This window comes from Xenopus laevis, chromosome 9_10S, assembly GCF_017654675.1.
Source record: "Xenopus laevis strain J_2021 chromosome 9_10S, Xenopus_laevis_v10.1, whole genome shotgun sequence".
NCBI classification, from domain to species: Eukaryota; Metazoa; Chordata; class Amphibia; order Anura; family Pipidae; genus Xenopus; species Xenopus laevis.
In genome coordinates this window covers 73441615-73463734 of record NC_054388.1, presented here as the reverse complement: position 1 = coordinate 73463734, position 22120 = coordinate 73441615, and the positions used below count along the sequence as shown (strand labels likewise).

The following is a 22120-nucleotide window of genomic DNA, read 5'->3' as shown; positions in this document are numbered from 1 at the left end:
TCCTATTTCATGCTTTTCATTCAGATGTTTAAATAAAGCTTCCATAAAAAATAGTTGTTTGTCAGGAAAATACATTTTCTTATAAATCAATATGACAGTAATATTTTCTGTGGAAGAGAGTAACAATGATTTTATGGATGTAGATCCTAATAGGACATAATCACTACAAGTAGACCTCACATTAGTAAAGTATAGGCACTTCCTGTTGGTACTTTGTATGAGTCACGTGTCACTATAGGTATAGCTGGCTCAGTGTGTATCCTTAGATGTGTCTGTGTATCCCTGACAATTACCCACAAACATTATATGTGCGGCTCTAAGGCAAGATTACTTCATTGGCAGCCGCTCTTCTCTTTTCTTGCTCCTGCTCTGAGTTCTTCTTGACCTTATGCCCAAACTGCGCCTTTCGGCTCCTGTCCAACTACAGCTCCCAGCAGCCACGCCGAGTCGCCAACGGAGGGACACTGGGAGGTGCCAGTCAGCCCCAGCTGGGAAGGCGCAAGTTGAAGGCTCCAAGCTCAGCAGAAGCAGCAGCAGCAGCAGCAGTTGCTGTAGGAGGGAAGGGGAGGAGACAGGAAGGTGAGGCTGGTGGAGGAGGAGGAGAGAGGGGAAGAGACTGACGGAGGAAGAGAGGAAAACACAGCAGGATCTGGAGAGCGTTTTGTATGGAATAGGAAGCGGGAGCCCGCGGTGAGAAAGCTGGAACCGGAGCAGGGGGAGCGGATTGTGCGTCAGGCTGAGGAGAGCGAAGGACAAGTGCGGTGGGTGCGTTTGATCAGCATGAAAGAGGGGGCGACTGACCAGGACTGATTCTTCCTGCCGGCAGTGTCCTCCCAGCCTCCCACTGCCCAGCCTGAATCCCACCCCATGTAACTCATCTCTTCTCTCTGTCCTGCGCCACATTTGTCCTCTGGCTGCAGCCTTCCTTCAGCTCCTCCCTCCCCTGAGTGCCCTCCTGCCCCTTGTCCATCTGTCCTCTGTGCAGCCCCATCACATTCCTTACATACATACATACATACATACATACATACATACAACCACCCATCCATACAGCCACCCTTCCATACATACATACATACATACAACCACCCATCCATACAACCACCCTTCCATACATACATACATACATACATACATACATACAACCACCCATCCATACAGCCACCCTTCCATACATACATACATACATACATACATACATACATACATACAGCCACCCATCCTTCCACCCATACAACCACCCTTCCATACATACAGCCACCTTTCCATATAGCCTGCCCTGCACCACCTCACTCCTGTCTCTGCAGCGTAGCTCATATTCCCCAGATCTCTCTGTCCCATTCACATCAGTGTCCTGCCAGCGCTCATCTTGACAGTAGAATTTGATATGACAGTAGAACTTGATAGCTGGAACGGTCCAAATCCTAAGACGGACGAATGGCTAGTGTCAGAGGGTTGATAGTTGTCACCCCCACCCTCTATGACGCCATAACGCTATATGGCCTAAGGCAGGATGGACTTTAAGGGCTAAAATGGTCTACTCTGGACAATGGTCACTCATATAGCTTATACTAGGCCAGACAAATAAAAGATCAACACTCTGTTACTTAAATTCCAGAGTGTCAGCACAATGTCAGTTTGCCTTTTGCATAAGTGTTGCTCAAGCTTACTGGAATAATAACCACAAAGGCTATGTTTAGCCCATAGCTGATTGCGAGACTGTGGACCGTTGGAGCTAAGAACAATATGTTGCAATATTGTCTGAAATACTTGTAAGACTAAGCAAATTATCTAGACATTAATCGTACAAGGAGGAGTCAGACCATGTATGGTATTGACATACTCCCATTTGTTATCACCCCCATCTATGACATCAAGATGGTTATATAAACTTATGTTATATGGGAGTATCTTTGGAAAGCATTCGGGTACCACCCAGGTGACACACGACCGCTTCCCCAGGCAAAATCTATTGTCTTATCTTTTGGACACAATAAACTACCTCATTGTATTTGAACTTGCACTATTTTGTGGTTTTGCTTTACGTACGAGGTCATAGAGGTACAAATATAACAACATTTGGTGACCCGCCGACTGTGATATCGGACGCTGGACGCCCAAGTTTTTCAGTCGGATCTTCAGGCAAGTTGAGAAGAGAGCTCCTGCTTCTCGTGACAGGAGACTACCCGTGGAGACTTCTTTTGCTCCAGGACGGATTCCCCGTGAAAGCTTTACTTTACGGATGAATGATACCCACGTGGAAGGCTCTGATAAGGTGAGCATAAATGTACTTTTCTAGTCTATATCTACTGCTTATTATTGTATTAAGTGTTGTACTAACCAGTTCTGATATTCTGCCGTTCATGATAGGAATACGCCTTTTTCTTACTGTTTTTGTAATTTGTACGTACCTAGTTCCTCATCATGAGCAGTTACACTAAGTAGAAAAAATTCTGTCATAGCAATTACACATGCATGTTGATGTATGAATGACAAAGGATCCCTGACTGTTGTGATTGAATGATTGTGGTTGAAACTGGAACCCACACCCTCCAGAATCAACCGAGTGCGTGAATAACTTTAGCTTAATTGTAAACTGTGTGATAGTGTCCATAAGGGAATCCGTGACTCTATTTCAGAGTCTGCTTGCGGTTTAGGTGTTTTCTCTGCGGTTTCTGTTTATAGGGCGACCAAACAGGCCAGAGAACGGAAAACTAGGTTTTCTGAAGGGAATTCTTTAGCGTATGGTGTGTGAATCACTTTCCTGTCTGTTTGAATCTGCATATGTCAAAAGAGAGCCCTAGAAGCATCTAGGTGTCAAACATCTGCAGCTTCAAATCTTTTTTCTCCCCTTACACTCAGTTTGTAAGTCCCACATTGTAAAAACACTACAGACACACTCCCACTTTCTTTGTTAGGGAGATTTCTTATGCCTTCAACAGAAGAAGAGAGTAATTCTTCCAAGTACAACTTAGCGTTGGAAGCAATCTTATTTTTTTTCGCCTTGTTAAATTTTGTTCTCCTTATTTACTATTTGAGGCGATATGTTCAAAATGCTTAAACCTAAACCAACCCCAGAACTTCTGGTTAAGGTATGTGACCAAAACCCCTTATGTCGTAAGGCTCTTGTAACATGTCACAAAGCATGGGTTAAGTGGGGTACAAGTAAGGATGCCACGTTTTCCTGGCCAGAAAACTGCAGCATTCTCCCTACAGATCTAGCTAGCCTGTTAGAACAGATCAATGATAAATGTAAGGGCAAAGAACTAAAAGCACATACCGCATGCCATGACATCTGGCAAGCATATGCTCAGCAATACCCAGAAAAACCACCTGCATATGCCCCAGCTGAACCAGCCCACATAGACACTGCTCCGAGTTCAGCCAAATTATATCCCGTCCTTAACATGGACGCACAGGAGCAATTACAGACTGCCCTAAACACGCCTATTGGCAATCCTAGGGTAGCACAGGGCTATACTGCCCCGGCACTTCCCCCACCAACAAACTTGCAGACAGTGCCACATGCCAGTAATGAGGACTCATACTGGGCAGACGTTTCAGGGCGTCTTAAACTTAGCAAAACCAACCCTTTTCGTCCTAATGAGGATGCTGCACACCAAACCCCTGTTAACAGAGCACCTCCTAGTCAAGGTTTTCAGACCCCTATGGGAAATCACCCTGAAGTCAGGGCAAATACACCTCTCTCTAACATATCTTTTGATGAGGAAGGGGATGAAATGCCCATATTAGAAGATGCAGAAATCCCAACAGCTAGAGTCTTGGCAACTATTGTTACAAGACCAAAAAACAACACTCCAAAACAAAATTCTTTCTCCCCAAAGGATATAGTAATCCGAGGAGAAGGGGGGGATAGCACTTTTGTAGATCCATGGGTTGACAATCTGGCCGGCTGGTCAGAATCTTTAAAACCTAATGTTACCCCATTCCCTAGAGAGGGAGCGCTGGACACCCGTAACTTGAATACAGCACGCCTCTGTATCAGAGGAGGCATGGGAGATCCAAATTGGGACAGACAATACATGATTAATGGTCTTAGCATTTGGGAGAAATATGAAAATCTGAGCGCACTTGCTAACATAGTCTCACCCTCACCCAAACAGATGTATCCTCTTATGCATACTACCAAAGGACTTAAATATGTCCCTTGGAACTTTGCCGATGTGGAAGGGATAATCAAGGCTCTGCCACCTCTGTTAAGGGGGGCAGACCCCTGGATATCTAAATTTGAAATACTAACTGCCGGCATGTCTCTATGCTTAGGCGATCTAAAAGCATTACTAGCTCAAATTCTTGGACGCTCAGCGCAGTCCATATGGAACGAGGCAGGACTTCCTCATATTGTTCTGTCCTCAGATTCTCACGACGGAGCTGAATTTAACCCTTACAGACCTAGAATTTTTGCAGCTCTCAGAGTTTGTTATCCCACTCACAAGGACTTCGGGAAACTAATGAATACTTCTCTCCCTGAAAGTGCAGACATAACTAAACACATTTCAGAATTCTTAGAACAATGGGCACAAGAAACAGGAATGGATCCTTACGAACCAAATGTAGTGCCACTTGTTTATCAGGCCCTCCGTAAAGGTTTCCCAGCCGCCTTACAGAAAAAATTAGATGCTATAGTCGGCTTAGATGCCAAATCATGGAAGGAGATTTATACTCATATCCTTCACTATCATAAAATCTATGAGGAAGACAGTAAAAAGGCAGAGAAGGATTTCAAAAACACCCAGCATAAACTCATGTCCTTGCAAATTAAGGAACTCCAAGACGGAGAAAACAAGCCCGAAAGCAAGCCCACAGATCAATCCCCAGAACCAACACCCACCACTGAGTCCTATTCTTTCAGGGAATTTTTGAAAGATTTCCCTACCTTTTTTGCAAATGTTCAGTCCGGTGGTCAATTTCACAACCCTAATAGAGGGAAATCTGGAGATTTCAAAGCTAATTACACTCCCAAAGGTGTCTGTTTTAACTGTAACACGCCAGGACATTATGCCCGTGCATGCCGTAGTCCAAAGCGATTTAACAATCAGTACAACTCTTCTAACTTTCAATCTCGCAACAATTCCAATGTTCAATCTTTTCCTAATTGGTCTCCACCCAGGAACCAATCGCAATGACTGTCTATGCTTTTACGGGTTCCCATGTCCACTGAAGAACCTTTTCTCACTGTTTCTATAGCAGAAATGCCTACATTTTTTTTGCTTGACTCAGGCGCTACAGTATCTGTTCTCTCTGCACTTCCTGCTGGTTTAACCCTTTCTTCCCAAACAGTTTCCACTACAGGATTTGATGGTAAGCCTCAGCTAAACCAATTAACCTCTGAAGTTCCAGTGACAATTGGGACAATCACCTGTCTACATGCTTTTGTCTATGCACCTACATGTCCTGTCAATTTGCTAGGCAGAGACTTGTTAACCAAAGCTAACATCATTCTTGATTTTGCTGTCTCACTGCCAACTGTACTGTTTGCAACTACTGTCACTTCTTCTGCAGATTCAGTTGATCCATTTGACGATATACCTAAAGCAGTCTGGGCCACACCCGAGGCACCTTTTGGTAAGGCCATTTCAGTTGAAGAGGTGCAAATTAATTTACGTCCAGGGTGTGATGGCCCCAAGGTACCACAGTACCCACTCAAAGCCCAGTCCATTCAGGGTGTGGCAGATGAAATTAATCTACTTTTGCAACACGGCATAATTGAACCAAGCGACTCTCCTTATAACACTCCTTTGTACCCAGTACAGAAGCCAAATGGCTCCTACCGTATAGTCCATGACTTACGGAAGTTAAATGAAGTAGTCGCAGCAGAGTTCCCCGTTGTTGCCAACCCTGCCACTCTCTTACAAGACAACCCCTTAAAGGAATATAATTCAGTTTTGGATTTATCCCAAGCATTTTATTGCATTCCTTTATCTCAGCAATCCAGACCACTTTTTGCATTCACATACAACAATAACCGTTACCAATGGACCCGCCTCGTAATGGGCGGAGTTGACAGTCCCTCAATCTTCAGCCGCGTACTCGCGACTGATCTGCAAACGTTCACTGACCTTTTACCTACTTCTGCTTTCCTACTCCAGTATGTTGACGACCTTTTGCTTTCCGCAGACACTGCTGAACTGTGCCAACACTACACTCGTGCCTTACTTCTGCATTTGCATACATGTGGTTACAAGGTCAATCGTTCAAAGCTGCAATTTTGTCAAACCTCAGTTACTTTTCTAGGCATGACACTCAGCAAGGGAGCCAAACTCATGGGCCCCCAGGTGCTCACTGATGTCCAACGTATGCATCTACCTACCTCAGTCAAAGAATTACGCAGTGTTTTGGGTTTGTTTAACTTTTGTCGCTTATGGATTCCTGCTTACAGTTCTCGCATACTTCCTTTCAGAAAATACCTCAAAGGCAACCCTCCTGGTTATGCTTCTGTCTCTCTGTCTCAATCTGACTCTACTGCTCTTGAATGTCTAATGTCTGATATTTTGCAGGCCCCACAACTCCATTTGCCGAACAGCTGTGAGCCTATCTACATGTACGTTTTTGCAAACGCAATCTGTTGGGCGGCTGTGGCCACCCAACAAGAGGGATGTATTATAGGACACTTTTCAGGAATTTTTACACCCATAGAACAAGCTTTCACTTCCTGTGAACGTAACATATGCGCTTGCGCAGCATCTGTAGAAAAACTCTATTCACATGTAATTGTTCCCAGTGTTATCATATACACCTCACATGACGTGCCAGCACTACTCAAAAGTAATACATTACACTTTGTGCCTGCACGCGTAGGACAATGCACGGCTGTGCTCCTACGAAGTCACATTTCTTTCAAAGGAATGCCTCCAACTAATCCTTTCAATAATCTTAAAGATTTATTGTTGTTCTCGGCTGAGAACCATGATTGTACCTCTGAGGAAATTCCAGAGGAACGTCCCTTTATGGGTATTGTCCCAGTAACAGATTTACCACCGTCACATGTTGTAATTTTCTCTGACGGTTCACAGACAGAAACACATACGGGCTTTGCCGTGTGTCAGATAGATCCTGACACCAAAGAAATTATACAGAAAAAACAATATGCATTGCCACCAGATACATCAGCCCAATTAGCAGAGATAGCCGCCGCCTTAGAAGGTTTCCGGCTCATGAATGACAACAACGGAGTTCTGTATACAGACTCAGCTTACGTCACTACCACCATACACACAAATGCATCTAAATGGCACAAGAGAGGTTTCGTTACAGGAAAAGGGACCCCACTACAACATCATGACACGATTCTTGCTATAATGGAAGTACTACAGGAAAGACACAAGAAAGATTTAAAAACATCCTGTGAATGGGTAAAAGCACACCAACATAATGTCACAGATATTGTCGCATACGGCAATCAGATAGTTGACGAACTAGCAAAACAAACCACAAACCCACTAACATTTTTTGTACAAACACGAGCTAAGAAATATCTTTCCACTTCTAACCCTTTTGCACCCATCAGAGTAATGCAAGAAAGCGCCACTAGTGCAGAAACAGACAAATGGGTGGCTAATGAGTGCTCTCATTACTATCACAATGATGAGCCTCCATATATTTGGATGCACCCTTCAGGTGTACCAGCATTGCCCATAAGTGAGTGCCACCTATTGGCCCACCAGTTACACTACGGGTCACATATGCCAACAAATGACTTAATCAACACTATAAGGGGAATGTACTGGTGCCCAGATTTAAAAGATATTTGTAAAGCTGTGGTCAATACTTGCAATGTTTGTTTCACCAACACCAGTCATCAAACTCCAAGGATTCCCCCTGGAGCGATTCCAAGGCCTGCTGGCCCCTTCAGAGAATGGCATATCGATTTCACGGACATGGTAACTCCTTGCAAAGGATACAGGTATCTTTTGGTCATGATTGACCCGTACTCTCAATGGTTAGAAGTTTTTCCATGTAGGAAGGAAACAGCTCTGGTTGTATTTGATAATCTATACAATGAAATCTTTCCCAGACATGGGATTCCTAAGTCCATTGTTTCTGACAATGGAAGCCATTTCAAAAATCAACTTTGTGAGACATTTGCAAATTGTACTGATATCAAGTGGAGGTACGTGTCTGTGTACAAACCAACCTCCAATGGCATTGTGGAAAGAGCTAATGGTCTCTTAAAGACACAACTCCGAAAATTGACAGCTGCTACAAATGGCTCGTGGCTGGAATGTCTCCCAGCTGCATTGTTCATACTCCGCAACCATCCTATTAGGCGTTGTGGACTTACCCCATTTGAAATCACTACCGGTAGACGTATGTCTCTTATCCACACCATCAGTACACGTCCACTTCCTAATGCTGACAGCCCATACAATCTCATACGGTGTCTCCAGTTAGCACACCAAATGTCTGAAGTGAATATTTCCAAGGCACCTGTTGTTGTCACTCCTTCTTTTCTTTTCCAGGTCGGAGATCTGGTCTACAAGAGAAACTTTACTCGTAGCCGTTGGGACCAGCCTATATATTCCGGTCCTTTTAAAATACAACAGCTCTCCCCCACTGCCGTATTACTTGAAAACCACGGGACATGGATTCATCTTCGAGACTGCTTGCCTTGTCCTTCTGTGTTTCCTACTTCCTCTCCACCCCCATAACAGCATTATGGACTGACAATGAACTTTTAAAACTGCACAGTACTGCTGCCGCTATTGAAAATAAGACTGATTGTTGGGTTTGCTCACATATTCCTACTCACAGCCTTGGTACCCCTATCCTTGGGGTCCCCTTTACATGGACTGATTTTGAAGACAGATATGTGATGGACTTTTCAACTCTTGATCCAGAATTGTCTAAATTTAGGGAAATTTCTGGTAAAGGTGATGAAATAATGAAAGCACCCCCAGCTCTTATTTTGGCAGGAATAGTACGCCATCCTTCAGTATGTTTCACTGTTTTTAGTAGAAAAACGCGGATGACCATTAATGGTAAACATATTAGGATTCCTAAAATCCTTATAGGAGAAACTACATGTAATTCAACTGATTTAAATATTACTCAGGTCCCCACACATTATGAAGCAGCCACCACATATGCACATTGTGTTGATGAAACAAAAGTATCTTCTACTATTGAGCCCTGCCTTTCTTGGGCCAATAAGAGTTTAGAATGGGATTTAGATTATATAGATGGTCCTGCTCACTATAACATAAAATTTTTAATACTTCAGGTTAGAAATCAGGGTTTTCACCGCCCCATGGTGCTTCCTTCAGGGACTTATTACATCTGTGGTAAGAAAGCCTATGCATGGTTGCCCATGGGAGCCGAAGGTAGATGTACTATAGGAAATGTAGTCCCAGCTGTTAGAACTAGAACAGAATTATCTGCTACCTCACTTATTGATACACACTCATCTGCTGTTTTAAACCTTAAGATACAGAAAAGGGAACTTTTTAATGATAAAGATAAGGCTTGGGCTTTCTTCCCTGCCTGGACAGGTTGGGGAATAGAAATGATGGCTCGCCTTAATGAATATGCTTCTCTTCTTGACCGCATGATTAACAACACTGTAATATCGGTCCTTGCAATTAATGTAGAATTAGCTCAGATTCGTAAAGTAGCCCTTCAGAATAGAATGGCCCTAGATTACTTGTTAGCAGAACAAGGTGGAGTCTGTGTTTTAGTAGGAGAAGAATGTTGCACTTACATTAATGATTCTGAATCGCTTGTTGAATCTCATATGGCCAAGGTTTTCGAATTGCAAAAACAAGCCAGGGATATTTCTAAAAATGGTTTTAATCCCTTTACATGGTTAGGTAATATTGGTGGATGGTTAAATGATTTCCTTGGAAGTTTCTTTAAACCCATCCTAGTTATTTTAGCTCTGGCCCTTGGTCTGTACCTTATTGTTAAAGTAATGATGTGTGCCATAAGCCGCTGTACCTCCTCCCCAGCTTCTGCTCTAATTTGATTTACATTTATATGATATAACTTTTATCAGCCTTATAGGGGAGGTTTGCTCAAACAAAAAAAAAAAAAAAAAAAAAAAAAGTTTGACTTTAGCATTTTTAGCTTCATTTTAGTACTTCATTTTAGTATTTTTCATTTTGACTAATCTTCATTTTTACATTTTTTTAAAACATTTTTTACTGATCTTCATTTTTGATTTTATCTTTTATCTTACATTTTTAAAATTTTTAACTTTTATCTTAAAACTTTTCAATATTTTAAATTTTTCATTTTTGATTTTCATTTCCATTTTTATCTTAATCTCAGGGTACTTTTGAATAACCTCAGGGTATTTTTTGAATCTAACTTGAATTTTTACCTTAAATGAAATCAGTATTATGTTACAATATCAGTATTATCTTACTCAGGATGATTATTACTATGTCTTGTTATCTCGATGTAATGATGTTTTATTATCTCTATGTAATGCTTTATTTTGCTTTATTTTGAAACCTAAGTTCACTATAATCATATCTTTGCTTAAATCTTAGGCTACATGTTATATTCAGACGGTTCTTGCTTCCTTGTGCGGTTCCAGCGGTCACTAGTCAAGCTAGTTCCTAAAAAACAGGAAATATCTCTAGCTCCCTAGCTTCCTGTTTTCGTTGCTTTCACTCAATTCAGTTTTTCAGCTACACTTCTGTATTGGTGCTGACACCATAGTTGAACTGTAACTCACAACAGCATACACCACTGTCCCATTTATAATAGACCTCCCTTGTTCCTGGGGGTCCTCTCAGCACTCTTACTGTGCCTGTAATTACTAATGTGAAACATATGTAATGTTTCAAGAGAGGAATGACAGTAGAATTTGATATGACAGTAGAACTTGATAGCTGGAACGGTCCAAATCCTAAGACGGACGAATGGCTAGTGTCAGAGGGTTGATAGTTGTCACCCCCACCCTCTATGACGCCATAACGCTATATGGCCTAAGGCAGGATGGACTTTAAGGGCTAAAATGGTCTACTCTGGACAATGGTCACTCATATAGCTTATACTAGGCCAGACAAATAAAAGATCAACACTCTGTTACTTAAATTCCAGAGTGTCAGCACAATGTCAGTTTGCCTTTTGCATAAGTGTTGCTCAAGCTTACTGGAATAATAACCACAAAGGCTATGTTTAGCCCATAGCTGATTGCGAGACTGTGGACCGTTGGAGCTAAGAACAATATGTTGCAATATTGTCTGAAATACTTGTAAGACTAAGCAAATTATCTAGACATTAATCGTACAAGGAGGAGTCAGACCATGTATGGTATTGACATACTCCCATTTGTTATCACCCCCATCTATGACATCAAGATGGTTATATAAACTTATGTTATATGGGAGTATCTTTGGAAAGCATTCGGGTACCACCCAGGTGACACACGACCGCTTCCCCAGGCAAAATCTATTGTCTTATCTTTTGGACACAATAAACTACCTCATTGTATTTGAACTTGCACTATTTTGTGGTTTTGCTTTACGTACGAGGTCATAGAGGTACAAATATAACAACAATCTCCAACACCCTCCATTCTTATTCAGATCTGCCAGCCTCCTGCTATCACTAACACATATGCACCATCCCATCCTCCTTTATTTCTAGCCAGCATTTCTACATACTCTTCTGTATCGTACTTCATTCAGACATTGTGCCTCCCTTACCATGTGTGCTGGTTGTAATGTCATTTATATGCCCCCAACACTCTGAGCAGTTCTCTTCCTCTGCATTCTTTTAGCTGCGTATTGATCTTCATGCATCACCCCATATATTCACTTCTCCTGTAACTGGAGAACCCTTTTAAACATTGGGTCAGACATTCAAAACCTCACACCAGTTCCATAACCCTAGTCTATGTTCATAGTCCACTCACTTCTACTTTTGACGTAATTCTGTATTCCCCTTGCAAATGACCAGATCACTTTTAACCTTTCTGTCCTATAAGGGCAATATATTTCCAACCTTATATTAGGGCTTTAATTACCCTCTTATCTATCTATCTATAGGCCCAAATCAACACTATCTCATTCTATATCACCCCACCTATGTATCATTGCAACCTTGTGGCCTGACATGTAAGGCTCCCTGAATCTGGAAGGATGAATTACCAGCAGCAGCTGGCCAACTCTGCGGCCATTCGTGCAGAGATCCAGCGTTTTGAATCAGTGCACCCTAATATATACTCCATATATGAGCTTCTGGAGCGCTTGGATGAATCTGTCCTGCAGAACCAGATCCGTGAACACGTTATAGCCATAGAAGGTAAGACTCAAGCCTTTACAACACAACATTGCTAATTGAGCCACTGTGATATTTTCCAGCCATATTGCCAAACTGCTGTGACCAGCATGCCTGTGTGCCAGCAAAAGTGGGCATTCAGATGCCATGTGCTGTGGCAAGTGCTGCTTCACATCAACTGAATCATTTTTTCCCACATTGTGAGCCTACTATTCACAATAGCCATCAGCGAGGACTTTACTGCCATCTGTCTGCTTGTGACAAAAAAGGGATACAGATAAATAAAACTGTCCATGTTGTGCTGTTGCTATCCTAAAGTGCTTAGACACTATTGTATGTGTATATGTATAAGGTTACCCTTTATCAAGAAGAAGCAGCCTGGGAACAAGAACAACACTTGGACCCATGTGCTTTACATAGAAATACTAATACTTATTTTTCAGGGCCAGAAGGATTGTGTAAGGCACAGTTGCCCCATCTGTTGACCACCACTGTGATGGTAACAACCATCTGAGATGGGGTTGTTTTCATTTGGACAAGAGAATCTTTTTGGTATCAGACTACATGTAGTTTAAAAAAGATTTCACCTTTCATGCAATCTTACTGGCTGTTTTAACATCAGTTGAAAGGATGCAGGGTGGAAATCCTACTTGCTAAACACTTATAATGTATGTGCAAGGCTGATGCAACCATAGTCATCTGAAACGGGAGTGCTGTTCCAAAATGTTCCAAATAGCTGCAACATCATCCTTTTATAAATGACCTTCATTAAATCCAACCAGAATTTTACCAATGGAGTTGGCTGAACATTGCATTCCTTTGGTAATGATGCAATGATCTCTTTAAGAGAGAAAGAAAGGTGGTGTGTTTGTGGGGTGCCAAAGTTCAACCACCCCAGTGATTATAATTACTCACCTGATACCCCCGGTCGCTGCTCCTGTTAGCAGAAAACTGCACCGGCTTGGGGAACTTCTGAGCGAGGACCACAGAGCAATCGATGCATTCTACTGCATGTGCAGCTTTGTGTTTAAAATTTGGTTTTTCACTCTACTGCTCGTGCACACCTGGCATGGAGAAGGAAGAAACAGGAAGAAGATTGGGACTTGGTACTCACTCAGAAATTCCCCGTGCCAGTGCAATTCTGCACCGGTATGGGGTAAGCCCAGGGTATTAGGCAAGTGATTATAATTACTGGGGAATGCCTAAACATTTGGCACTGCCTTCACCTTTAAATATACTCTAACTTGTCTCAGTACTTTGTCTAGACTGATTGGCTCACTTTCACAGTGACAGGTGGATGGATCAATCTTCAAATTTGTTTAGAATAGGTCATCTATATATTCTACATCATATCAATGTAGTTCCCCTTTACAGATCTCTGCTTACATTATTATTGGAGTGTTGCTGAGCACCCAAAAAATGTTTATATATTTTATGGAAGTTGATTGTGCCTCACACTGAATCAGCTACCCTTTTTACAGAGCCTACAATTATAGATATAAATACAGAAGTTCATGAATAACCAGTACACAAACGGCATTATTATGTCACTTGATGTACCCATACAGTGCTTTACTGTGCACAGTTATTTAAAATGTACAGTATGGCCACATTCAGTGGCTGGGTATCCTTTTTTGTATCTTAGCAGATTAATACATTGTATTTAGATGTGCAAGCTTCTACCATAAACAGTAGGGTTATTTATCAAAATCCGAAATGTTCTCACTATGTTCTGAAAACCACTCCGATCAAATCCGCATGGACTTTTCCCCCTTATTTATCAATAAATTTTCGCTAACATTTCTTGTGTGGGAAAAGACTCGATAAAATTATGAAAAAGTCTGAATCTTACAAATTTTTTGGGTTTTCGCTGAAAACTGAAACTTTTCGGATTTGACCCACGAAACCTACAACATTTTTGGATTTGTCGCCCGAAACCACGAAATCTTCCGAATATTCAACAAAACCCAGTGCAGATCAGGATATCTTTAAAATTCCAACAGGATATCTGCCATTGACTTCTACGTGAACTCTGCAGGTCTGAGTCGGTGTACGTTTTTATTCAGACTTTATCACCATTGGGGTTTAATAAATCTTGAAAAATTCTATTTTTTTTCTTTGAAAAAAGTGTTTTTTTCCTTTTAAAAGTTTGATTAGAAAAAATTGGACTTTAATAAATATCCCCCTAGATGTCCAGTTATTAGGAAGTAGGATGCTAGTTCAATATATTACTGCATGAAAAAACAATACTCAAAAAGCCCAAAAGTGGCCTATGTGCCATTACGGCATGGCTTGGGTTGCCACCCAGCCGGTATTTAACCGAGTCGGCAACTTATTGGCCCGTGTATGGTGCCCCCCGGTGGGCTTCCCCGATCGAGAGCTAAAAATCGGAAACTAAAAATCCCGTCGGATTGCTGCCACACCTGTTCATTGATGCTGTCACGCGATCCAACCACCCATAAAACCACCGTTAGGATCCAATCGTTGGGCCCTAGGGCCCACAATCGGATCAGCCCGATATTGCAAGGTGGGCATATTGGGGAGAGATCCACGCGTTTGGCGACATTGCCAAACGAGTGGATCTCTCTGTGTATGGCCACCTTAAGGTACATTGTAAGGATATTTAATCACTTTTTAACACTATATAATATATATCCTTTATATGTTAGTATTTTTTTTTTACCAAAAGGGCACTTCTGGGGGCTTAGGGTCACTGCTTTATCCTTAATCCAACCATAAGGGAAATGACACACAAGGAAATTAGATGCCCAAGATAATTCTACTCTTTTGCAGGCAACTAATCTACTCCAAATACTTCCCCACTGGCAATAATGTAAATTAATACTGGTGGTGTGGCTTTTGATTTTTCCAAAGTGTCCCAGTGAGGCAACTTTGTCCTAAAGGCTACTGGCACACATGCCATTTTCTTGCTGGCAGTAAAATAGATGATGATGAAAGATATTGATTCAGCACATTGTGTGTGCATTGAAAGGAATCAACTACGCAAGGGGCAGATTTTGGCCAGTGAACGTTGAAAAGTGTCATATGTGAATGAGTGAATGAAGCGGTTAGATGTTTTGAAGACATTGGCTTTGGTGCATGTTTTGTTAACCGCGTGTTTTCTTGCTCAGGGACAGGAATATGGTTCATTCATGTTTTATGTCAGAAACTTTGAAAATTCCTTACTGAACACTCACGCACATATATTACCTACTAGGCCTATAGCACAGGTAGAGGTTTTATAGTACTACTCTACTAACTTTTTTATTTGCAAATCGGTGAACTAGGATCCAGGCCATTTGGTTTCCAACGCTGTTAGAGAACATAATGTCAATTGTGCAGCTTGTTTACTTTATATGGCTCTTATACAAAGACCTTAAAGGAATGTGATGCACCTGCAAGTCAGTCCCTTCTCTCTATGACATCTAAACCATGTTCATGGGAACAGAGTCTGTCACGTTTCTAGCAGTACACCCGGCTGCTGGCTACTGTCGGTATCTGGTTGAAGCAGATAATGATTCTTGGCTTAAACATGTTTGAAAGGGGCCCCTCTACTTTAGCTTGGTTGGCCTTTTATTCCAAGCCCATATGAATAGATTATAGATATTAACCAGAAACAGGGAGAAGCAGATAGCTTTTAATGTGGCTTTATTATAGAGAAGTTCATTCTTCAAAAATTCTTTCTTACTTTTTAGGAGTTAAAATTTAATCTGCCCTTGGCCTAAAAGTAGGCTGTTGAAAAACGACATTATCACATGCAAATTCACTTCTGTAGACTATTATTTCAGAAAATTTGTGTCCCGATTTTATGTGCCTAGTCCTGTTCCATTTCCATTAATCGTGTTTGTGGAAACATTGTCTGAATTTTGAAATTGTTATTGCTGTGTTTTCATTTGAGTCCGTGGCCCTACAGCAAACACACCCTGACAGCTCCGTGTTTAGATGATGATCTCTTTCCTGCAGCCTGATAATGGTGGTGCTCTAAATAAGGCCTAAAGTGACCCAGGCATCTGTGAATATTTAGTACTGATGTTGTGTAGTTCTGAGCTGTCCAGCTTCAGGCAAGATGTGGCCCTCCAAGGTTTTTTTATGGCCCCTACCTGCTAGTGGCCTTCACAGACTGTTGGAGTTTTACATTATCATTTTGATATAATCCTGCAGATTTTGTGTGTGAGCGTATTGGCCTAGCACATGGGAGATGTCCAAACTCCAACAATGTTTATGTAGCTCTACCAATGGCAAAGGCACATTGTGAAATTACCAGGTTGGTGGGTGTTCAGCAAGGTTAACTTTAACTGGAAATGACATTGCACTCCTCTATCAGACGATTATTGCTCTTAAAACACAAACAATGTTTCTGAGATATATTTGCCTGACCCACAAACACATTGTCAGGGTCCAGACAATTATTATTATTAATGTCAGTGCCCTTTTGCCAATTTTCCCCCGACTCCCCTCCAGTTTCTAGCGCACGCTCCAAAGCCAATAGGACTATGCTCTCTTTATTTGCAAAAGTACCCAGTCCTTTTAGCTATGATAAGTAAAAGCAGTATATTTTCGTTTTACTAGTCTATTAAAGTTTACATTGCCTGTCATAATGAATTGCAAAAATAATTCTAAGCAACTTTGCAATATACATTCATTATACATTTTCTATGGGTCTTTAAATTATTTGTATTGCTATTGAAAGCGGGGTTTGTCTGTTTGCCCTTTCTATTCTTTGCTCTGGCGGCTCATAATGACAAGGCAGCTGATTAACAGACCTGCTTTTGGTGGGGAACTCTGACTTTTGCAATACTGTATATTGTGTAAAAAGTAAAACTTAAGAGCACTATACATTTTTAAGAAATGTATATTGGAAAGTTGCTTTAGGGTAAGGCCACACTGGGCGTTTTGGGGAGATTTGGTCGCCTGGCGACTAATCTCCTTGTCTTTGTGGCGACCTGTCTCCCAAACGCCTTCCCTCACTCTGCGCCGGCTAAAATGAAGTCGCCCGAACTATGTAGCTACATAGTACCTATCAGTGTAAAACAGAGAACTTACCCCTTGATTGCAGATGTTTCTGAAATGTACATAACACTGGGCTGTGTAGGTTTCCATCCATCTCAAGAAAGAGTATAATTAAAGTGACAAGCAGAATGCCCTCCCACTTACGCAGATTTCAGCAAAGCTCTGCAACATCTGCAACATTTTTAAATACATGCTCTTACTTTAACGAGAGATATTAAAAAAGAACTGCCAACCAGGGCTTAGAGAGGACGGTGGAGAAGGGTAACAGAAGGTACAAGTAGACTGAAGTCAATAGTTTATAGTCACTCTGCCTTCAGCTGATCATTTTGGAGTGGATATTCCTAAGTGGGAAATTATTTGGTCATCTGTTGTGTTTCAGAAAGATCCCCCTTTTCCATCCCTCCTCCTGCAATGTGTCGCATGGATCTTGGGAGCATCTGTCACAACCCTGGTCTGGCAATATTACCCCCTTCTTATTGAAGGGCCCTTGGGGAATTTTAAAATTGCCTTCCCAATTTATTCACCAAAGGAAAGGAAATGTTAATACCTGTGTATAGTTAACAGTGTATCTTGGGTGCTGTGGTGACTGGCTGAGAATGCTGGGAGTGGTCACATCAGCTGGATTGCATGGCTCTCACTGTGTTTTTGCTGAGTCAGTCATGGACCTTTATAGAATAGAAAAAGCAGTTTCTTTATTATTGTTACATTAATAATGTTCTGACCCTCTCATGGTGCAGAAATAAGAGATTACTAAGTAAGTAATTGATACATTTGGTGACTACTATGTGAGTAAGGTTTGAAATAAGCCTTTGAATGATATATTGTTGGTTCTATTTGGCCACTAACAAGCCAAATGCTGTCAACTCCTCCCTGGCTGCCATTAACCATACAGAACATTCTCAGGACGATGGCCTCTTTGTCAATTCTTCATTGTTCTTTAGGGGAATTTTAGTAACTTCAGCTAAACTCTCTATGTATTGTTACAGGGACAGATGAAAAACAGCTCAAGGGCAGCAGGTGCAATACTTTTTATATTAAAAGAGAGCAGAACTGAATGCTTTTGTAGGAGGAATATCAACACATACTTAACCTTTCCTTTTCATTTGTAAGTGACATCAAGGACTACTGCCCCTTTTACATTCATATACATTAACTATGCTGTTTTATCTCTGATACAATGTCATCTCTACAGACATGGTACCAGTTGCATGGTACAATCTGCAAGGAACCCAATGAAGTGGTCATGTGACAGAAGGGCCCCTGTTATGAATGCAAGTTAATTGCATAATTCAATATTTAAAACTGTATTCTAGATTAATGTGTTTTATATAAGGGTTATACAGTAAAATGGCAATTTTATAAACTGTAAAATGGCAATTTTTTGTTTTTCAGGGGACCTAAAATGTAAGTTGTGGTTAAATTTAAAATGGGGGAAAGGAGGTTCGACAGTAGAACCTGTTTCATGAAAAGTAACATTCACAGGGGCCAAACATCTTTTGAAGGAAACAGAGACAAAATGATGGTTATGGTAAAAGGCAGAAAACACGTAAAAAAATCCAAAAACTGCACCTTTGAAATGCATTAGAGATAGAGGGGACAAATGCAGTAATGTAAAATCTGGGTTTGACTGCTAAAGTTTATGCATATATGTCCTTTTCTCTTGCATGTAATCTTTATTTAATGTACAGTAGAAGGTTCTCACAGCTGGAATCCAGCACCCATGTTTGGGCAGTTAGAGAGGGCCTGATTACCTAGAGTCCTGCCTTCATACTTTGCCTAATCATGTAAAGAGGCCAACCCCCTACGGTTGATGTACAGATGACTGACCATGAAAAGCCTGACTCAGCAACAAACATAACACGTAGAAATGTATTTATAGATGAGCTCACTTCTGAACAGAATAGACCTGTCTCCCATATACTGATCCTGAGGTGTTGGGTTGTGGATTATGTGCTCTGGCAATCAGAGGCTGAATGGCTGGCTAGTTCTTGTGTGATGTGTCACAATGGGGACGGCTAAATTGGCACGAGTACTGTAACTCACATGCCAAATATGACAGTATCACATTGAATAAATTGCCAAGATTTCTCCATGAAACATAAATGACAGTTTGCATAGAGCAGTATGTGTGACCTCTCCTTTATTCCTTCATTGATAAAGGGATTGAAATGATTTCATTGCTACTAAAGGTGCATATAGTGGTTGGAAATGCTGGGTGTTGTAGTTGGTAAATTACATGTTTATTTGGAGGCTTCTTTGTGTTGTAGCTGGCGTTTAACGATAAAGCAGCAATGTGCAAAGTTTGCATCAAGTGTAGTAATCCAAAGCAACCAATCAGCCTTTTTATCCTTTTTGTAATTTCTTATGGATTTTTCCCCTGATGAAGACCACTTTTGTGGTCGAAACGCGTAGGGCCAATACTGGGCCATAGCTGAACATGTGAGTGTAATTTTTTGTAAATGTAATAAATTTTTGCCATTTTAAATTCTGAGTGTTCAGTCCCTATATTTGTTTTTTGTCTGATGTTTTGGAGACTCTTTATGGGCGGTCTTCATGGGACAAGCACCTCACTATGAAATTTAAATCTAATTTGCAATAAAATGGCAGATCTCAGGAGTTTGTGTTATGTGTTCTGCAGGTGACCTCATACAAACGTAGATACAATCATTGGTCAATCTGTATCTCTCATGGCTATAATTTAGCGGAGAGTCAACATTAGACAAAACATAACGCTAAACAATCAAATACAGATATTGTTAATAAAGGGGCTGTTCACCATCCAACACTCTTTTATGTTCAGTATTTAAAATAGTTCACCTGAAATAGACTTTTCAATTCCTTTCCATGTTCTAATTTTGACTGTTTTTCCAATATTGCATTTAAAATTTAAATTTATTTTCTTTTGCCCTGCTGAGCAGAATCCATGAGTTTTATTAAAGGCAGCTGATTGATACAATAGTTGCTTATATTTCGCAGATGCTGCTGAGAAAATCTAATATAGCAAGCTGTAACAGTTCAGAATCTGCACCTGGATTTCAACACCAGATACAGGATCAGATACAGGAACATTAAAATTGAAACTATAGTTTTGGAAAAATGGTAACAAATAAAAAATGGAAAGCAGTTGAAAAAATTCTTTATTGCTGGTGAACAATCTGAAAACAACTGAACTGAAAAACATGTTTGAAAGTTGAACAACCCATTGAAGAAGCAAAGATCCTTGGTGAAATAATATAGGAACAATATAATCATAAACTATTGTTTAATGGAAACATAGCTATAGTTACAATTAAACCCCCAAACAGAATGTGTTGCTTATACTAAGCTTGTTGTTTTCTAACTGATCATGGTCTAATCTTTTCTTTGTCAGCCTGAAACAACACAGAGAAGCTCATTACACTGATCCATGGCCCCCCTGCTCACAGTGAAACTAGCGGAGCTGTGTATTTTTTTATGAGGACCATTAAAAGCTTTAGTCAAACCATACAATTAGTAAGATTAAGGTGCCTGGTTTACTGAAGCAACTAGTCACTTGAGCAGGATTGCTGCTTCTTACATAGGCATGTCACTGGCAGAGGCAGCTGCGGAGTTGTAGAAGGTGGGCAAATGGAATGGCATTGCTGGCGTTCAGGGGATATCCCCAAGCAAATGTATTGCAAACAAGGAATGACTGGAATAAATACACTTGAGTACACACCCTAGTGTGAAATGTAGATTTGTTTTTCCAGGGACAGAGATTAGAAGCAGCAGAGGGACAAACGATTACAACTCATGACAGGTGCAGTCACAGTTCCCAGTACTGCTGCTTTAAACAAAGTCTGAAAATGTGTGACACACACTTTGTTATAATTAACTTATATTTATGTAAGGCCAACATGTTCCACTTCTCTTTTCAGTGATTACACATCATTCCCATCAGTCCCTGCTCCTAGTGACACTTACCATCTTGGTTCCCTATCACATTCACACACACAGTAGGGATTATTTTATCAGGAGCCCGAAACCCATGCAAACACTAGAACATATGAATAGTTGCAGAGAGTGCCCTTGGTGGAATCAAACCTTTAAAAGGTACAGAAAGTGGGATCCTTTCTGAATAACAATAAAAGTTCTACAGCTGGGTTATTGATATTTCCAATATATTCTGTAGAGCTACATGTCTTGAGGAAATATATACAGTGTGTATGTGTATATATATATATATATATATATATATATATATATATATATATATATATATATATAAATTCAAAGAATCTGGTGACAATACAAAGATGTGATGCGCTTATACTTTATTACTTGCAGAGAGATTGTGCAGTTCTGAGCTTATTGGCTTGATGCCCATGCTAATCAATTATGGAAACATTTACTTTAAGTATCTTAGATTGTTCTTTCCAGGGCTAGAACTAGGCAGGCAGAGGCACCTGCCTAGGGAGCAATAATAGAGGGGGTGCTAGGTAGGCTCTTCTGCCTACTCCTAGTCCTCGTTCGCTCCCCTCTGTCAATCTCCCCTCCCATCTGCAGATCCCCCCTCTGTTACAGGGAGCATGCACATGAAAATTCGTGCACATTAGGGGGCGTGGTGGCCAGGTTGCCTAGGGTGCCTGGTTGGTTTGGCCCGGCCCTGGTTCTTTCTATAAACTAAATTACAAGGGAATAGATGTATGATTAGTATCAAAGGTGCACAATCTCTTTGTGTGGGGCCAAAGCTCTTTCCTTATACTGATTATGGTGACAGAACTCCCAGCAACCCTCTGCCATAAATGAGATTTGCTGCCACCCCAGCTCACCATTTGCTCACTTTAGACATAGTGTTCATTTGGTTGATATCATCTTTGCTGACGCAATTTGCAGTGAATTG

At 41.0% G+C, this 22120-nt stretch overlaps 1 protein-coding gene across 4 annotated transcripts in view; it reads left to right on the top strand.

The window, feature by feature from the left end:
• Positions 1-548: 548 nt before the first annotated feature.
• Positions 549-22120, top strand: part of LOC108703035 (arf-GAP with GTPase, ANK repeat and PH domain-containing protein 1-like) — a 255703-nt gene continuing 234131 nt past the window's right edge. For 2 of the 4 annotated variants that reach the window (XM_018238943.2, XM_041578783.1), the window contains exon 1: positions 11534-12273. In XM_018238943.2, the coding sequence (XP_018094432.1) occupies positions 12111-12273 (163 nt within the window). In that variant the 5' untranslated portion in view covers positions 11534-12110. Of the gene's footprint in view, positions 766-11533; positions 12274-22120 lie in introns of those variants that run through there. The other 2 variants (XM_041578782.1, XM_041578781.1) reach the window with 2 other exon arrangements.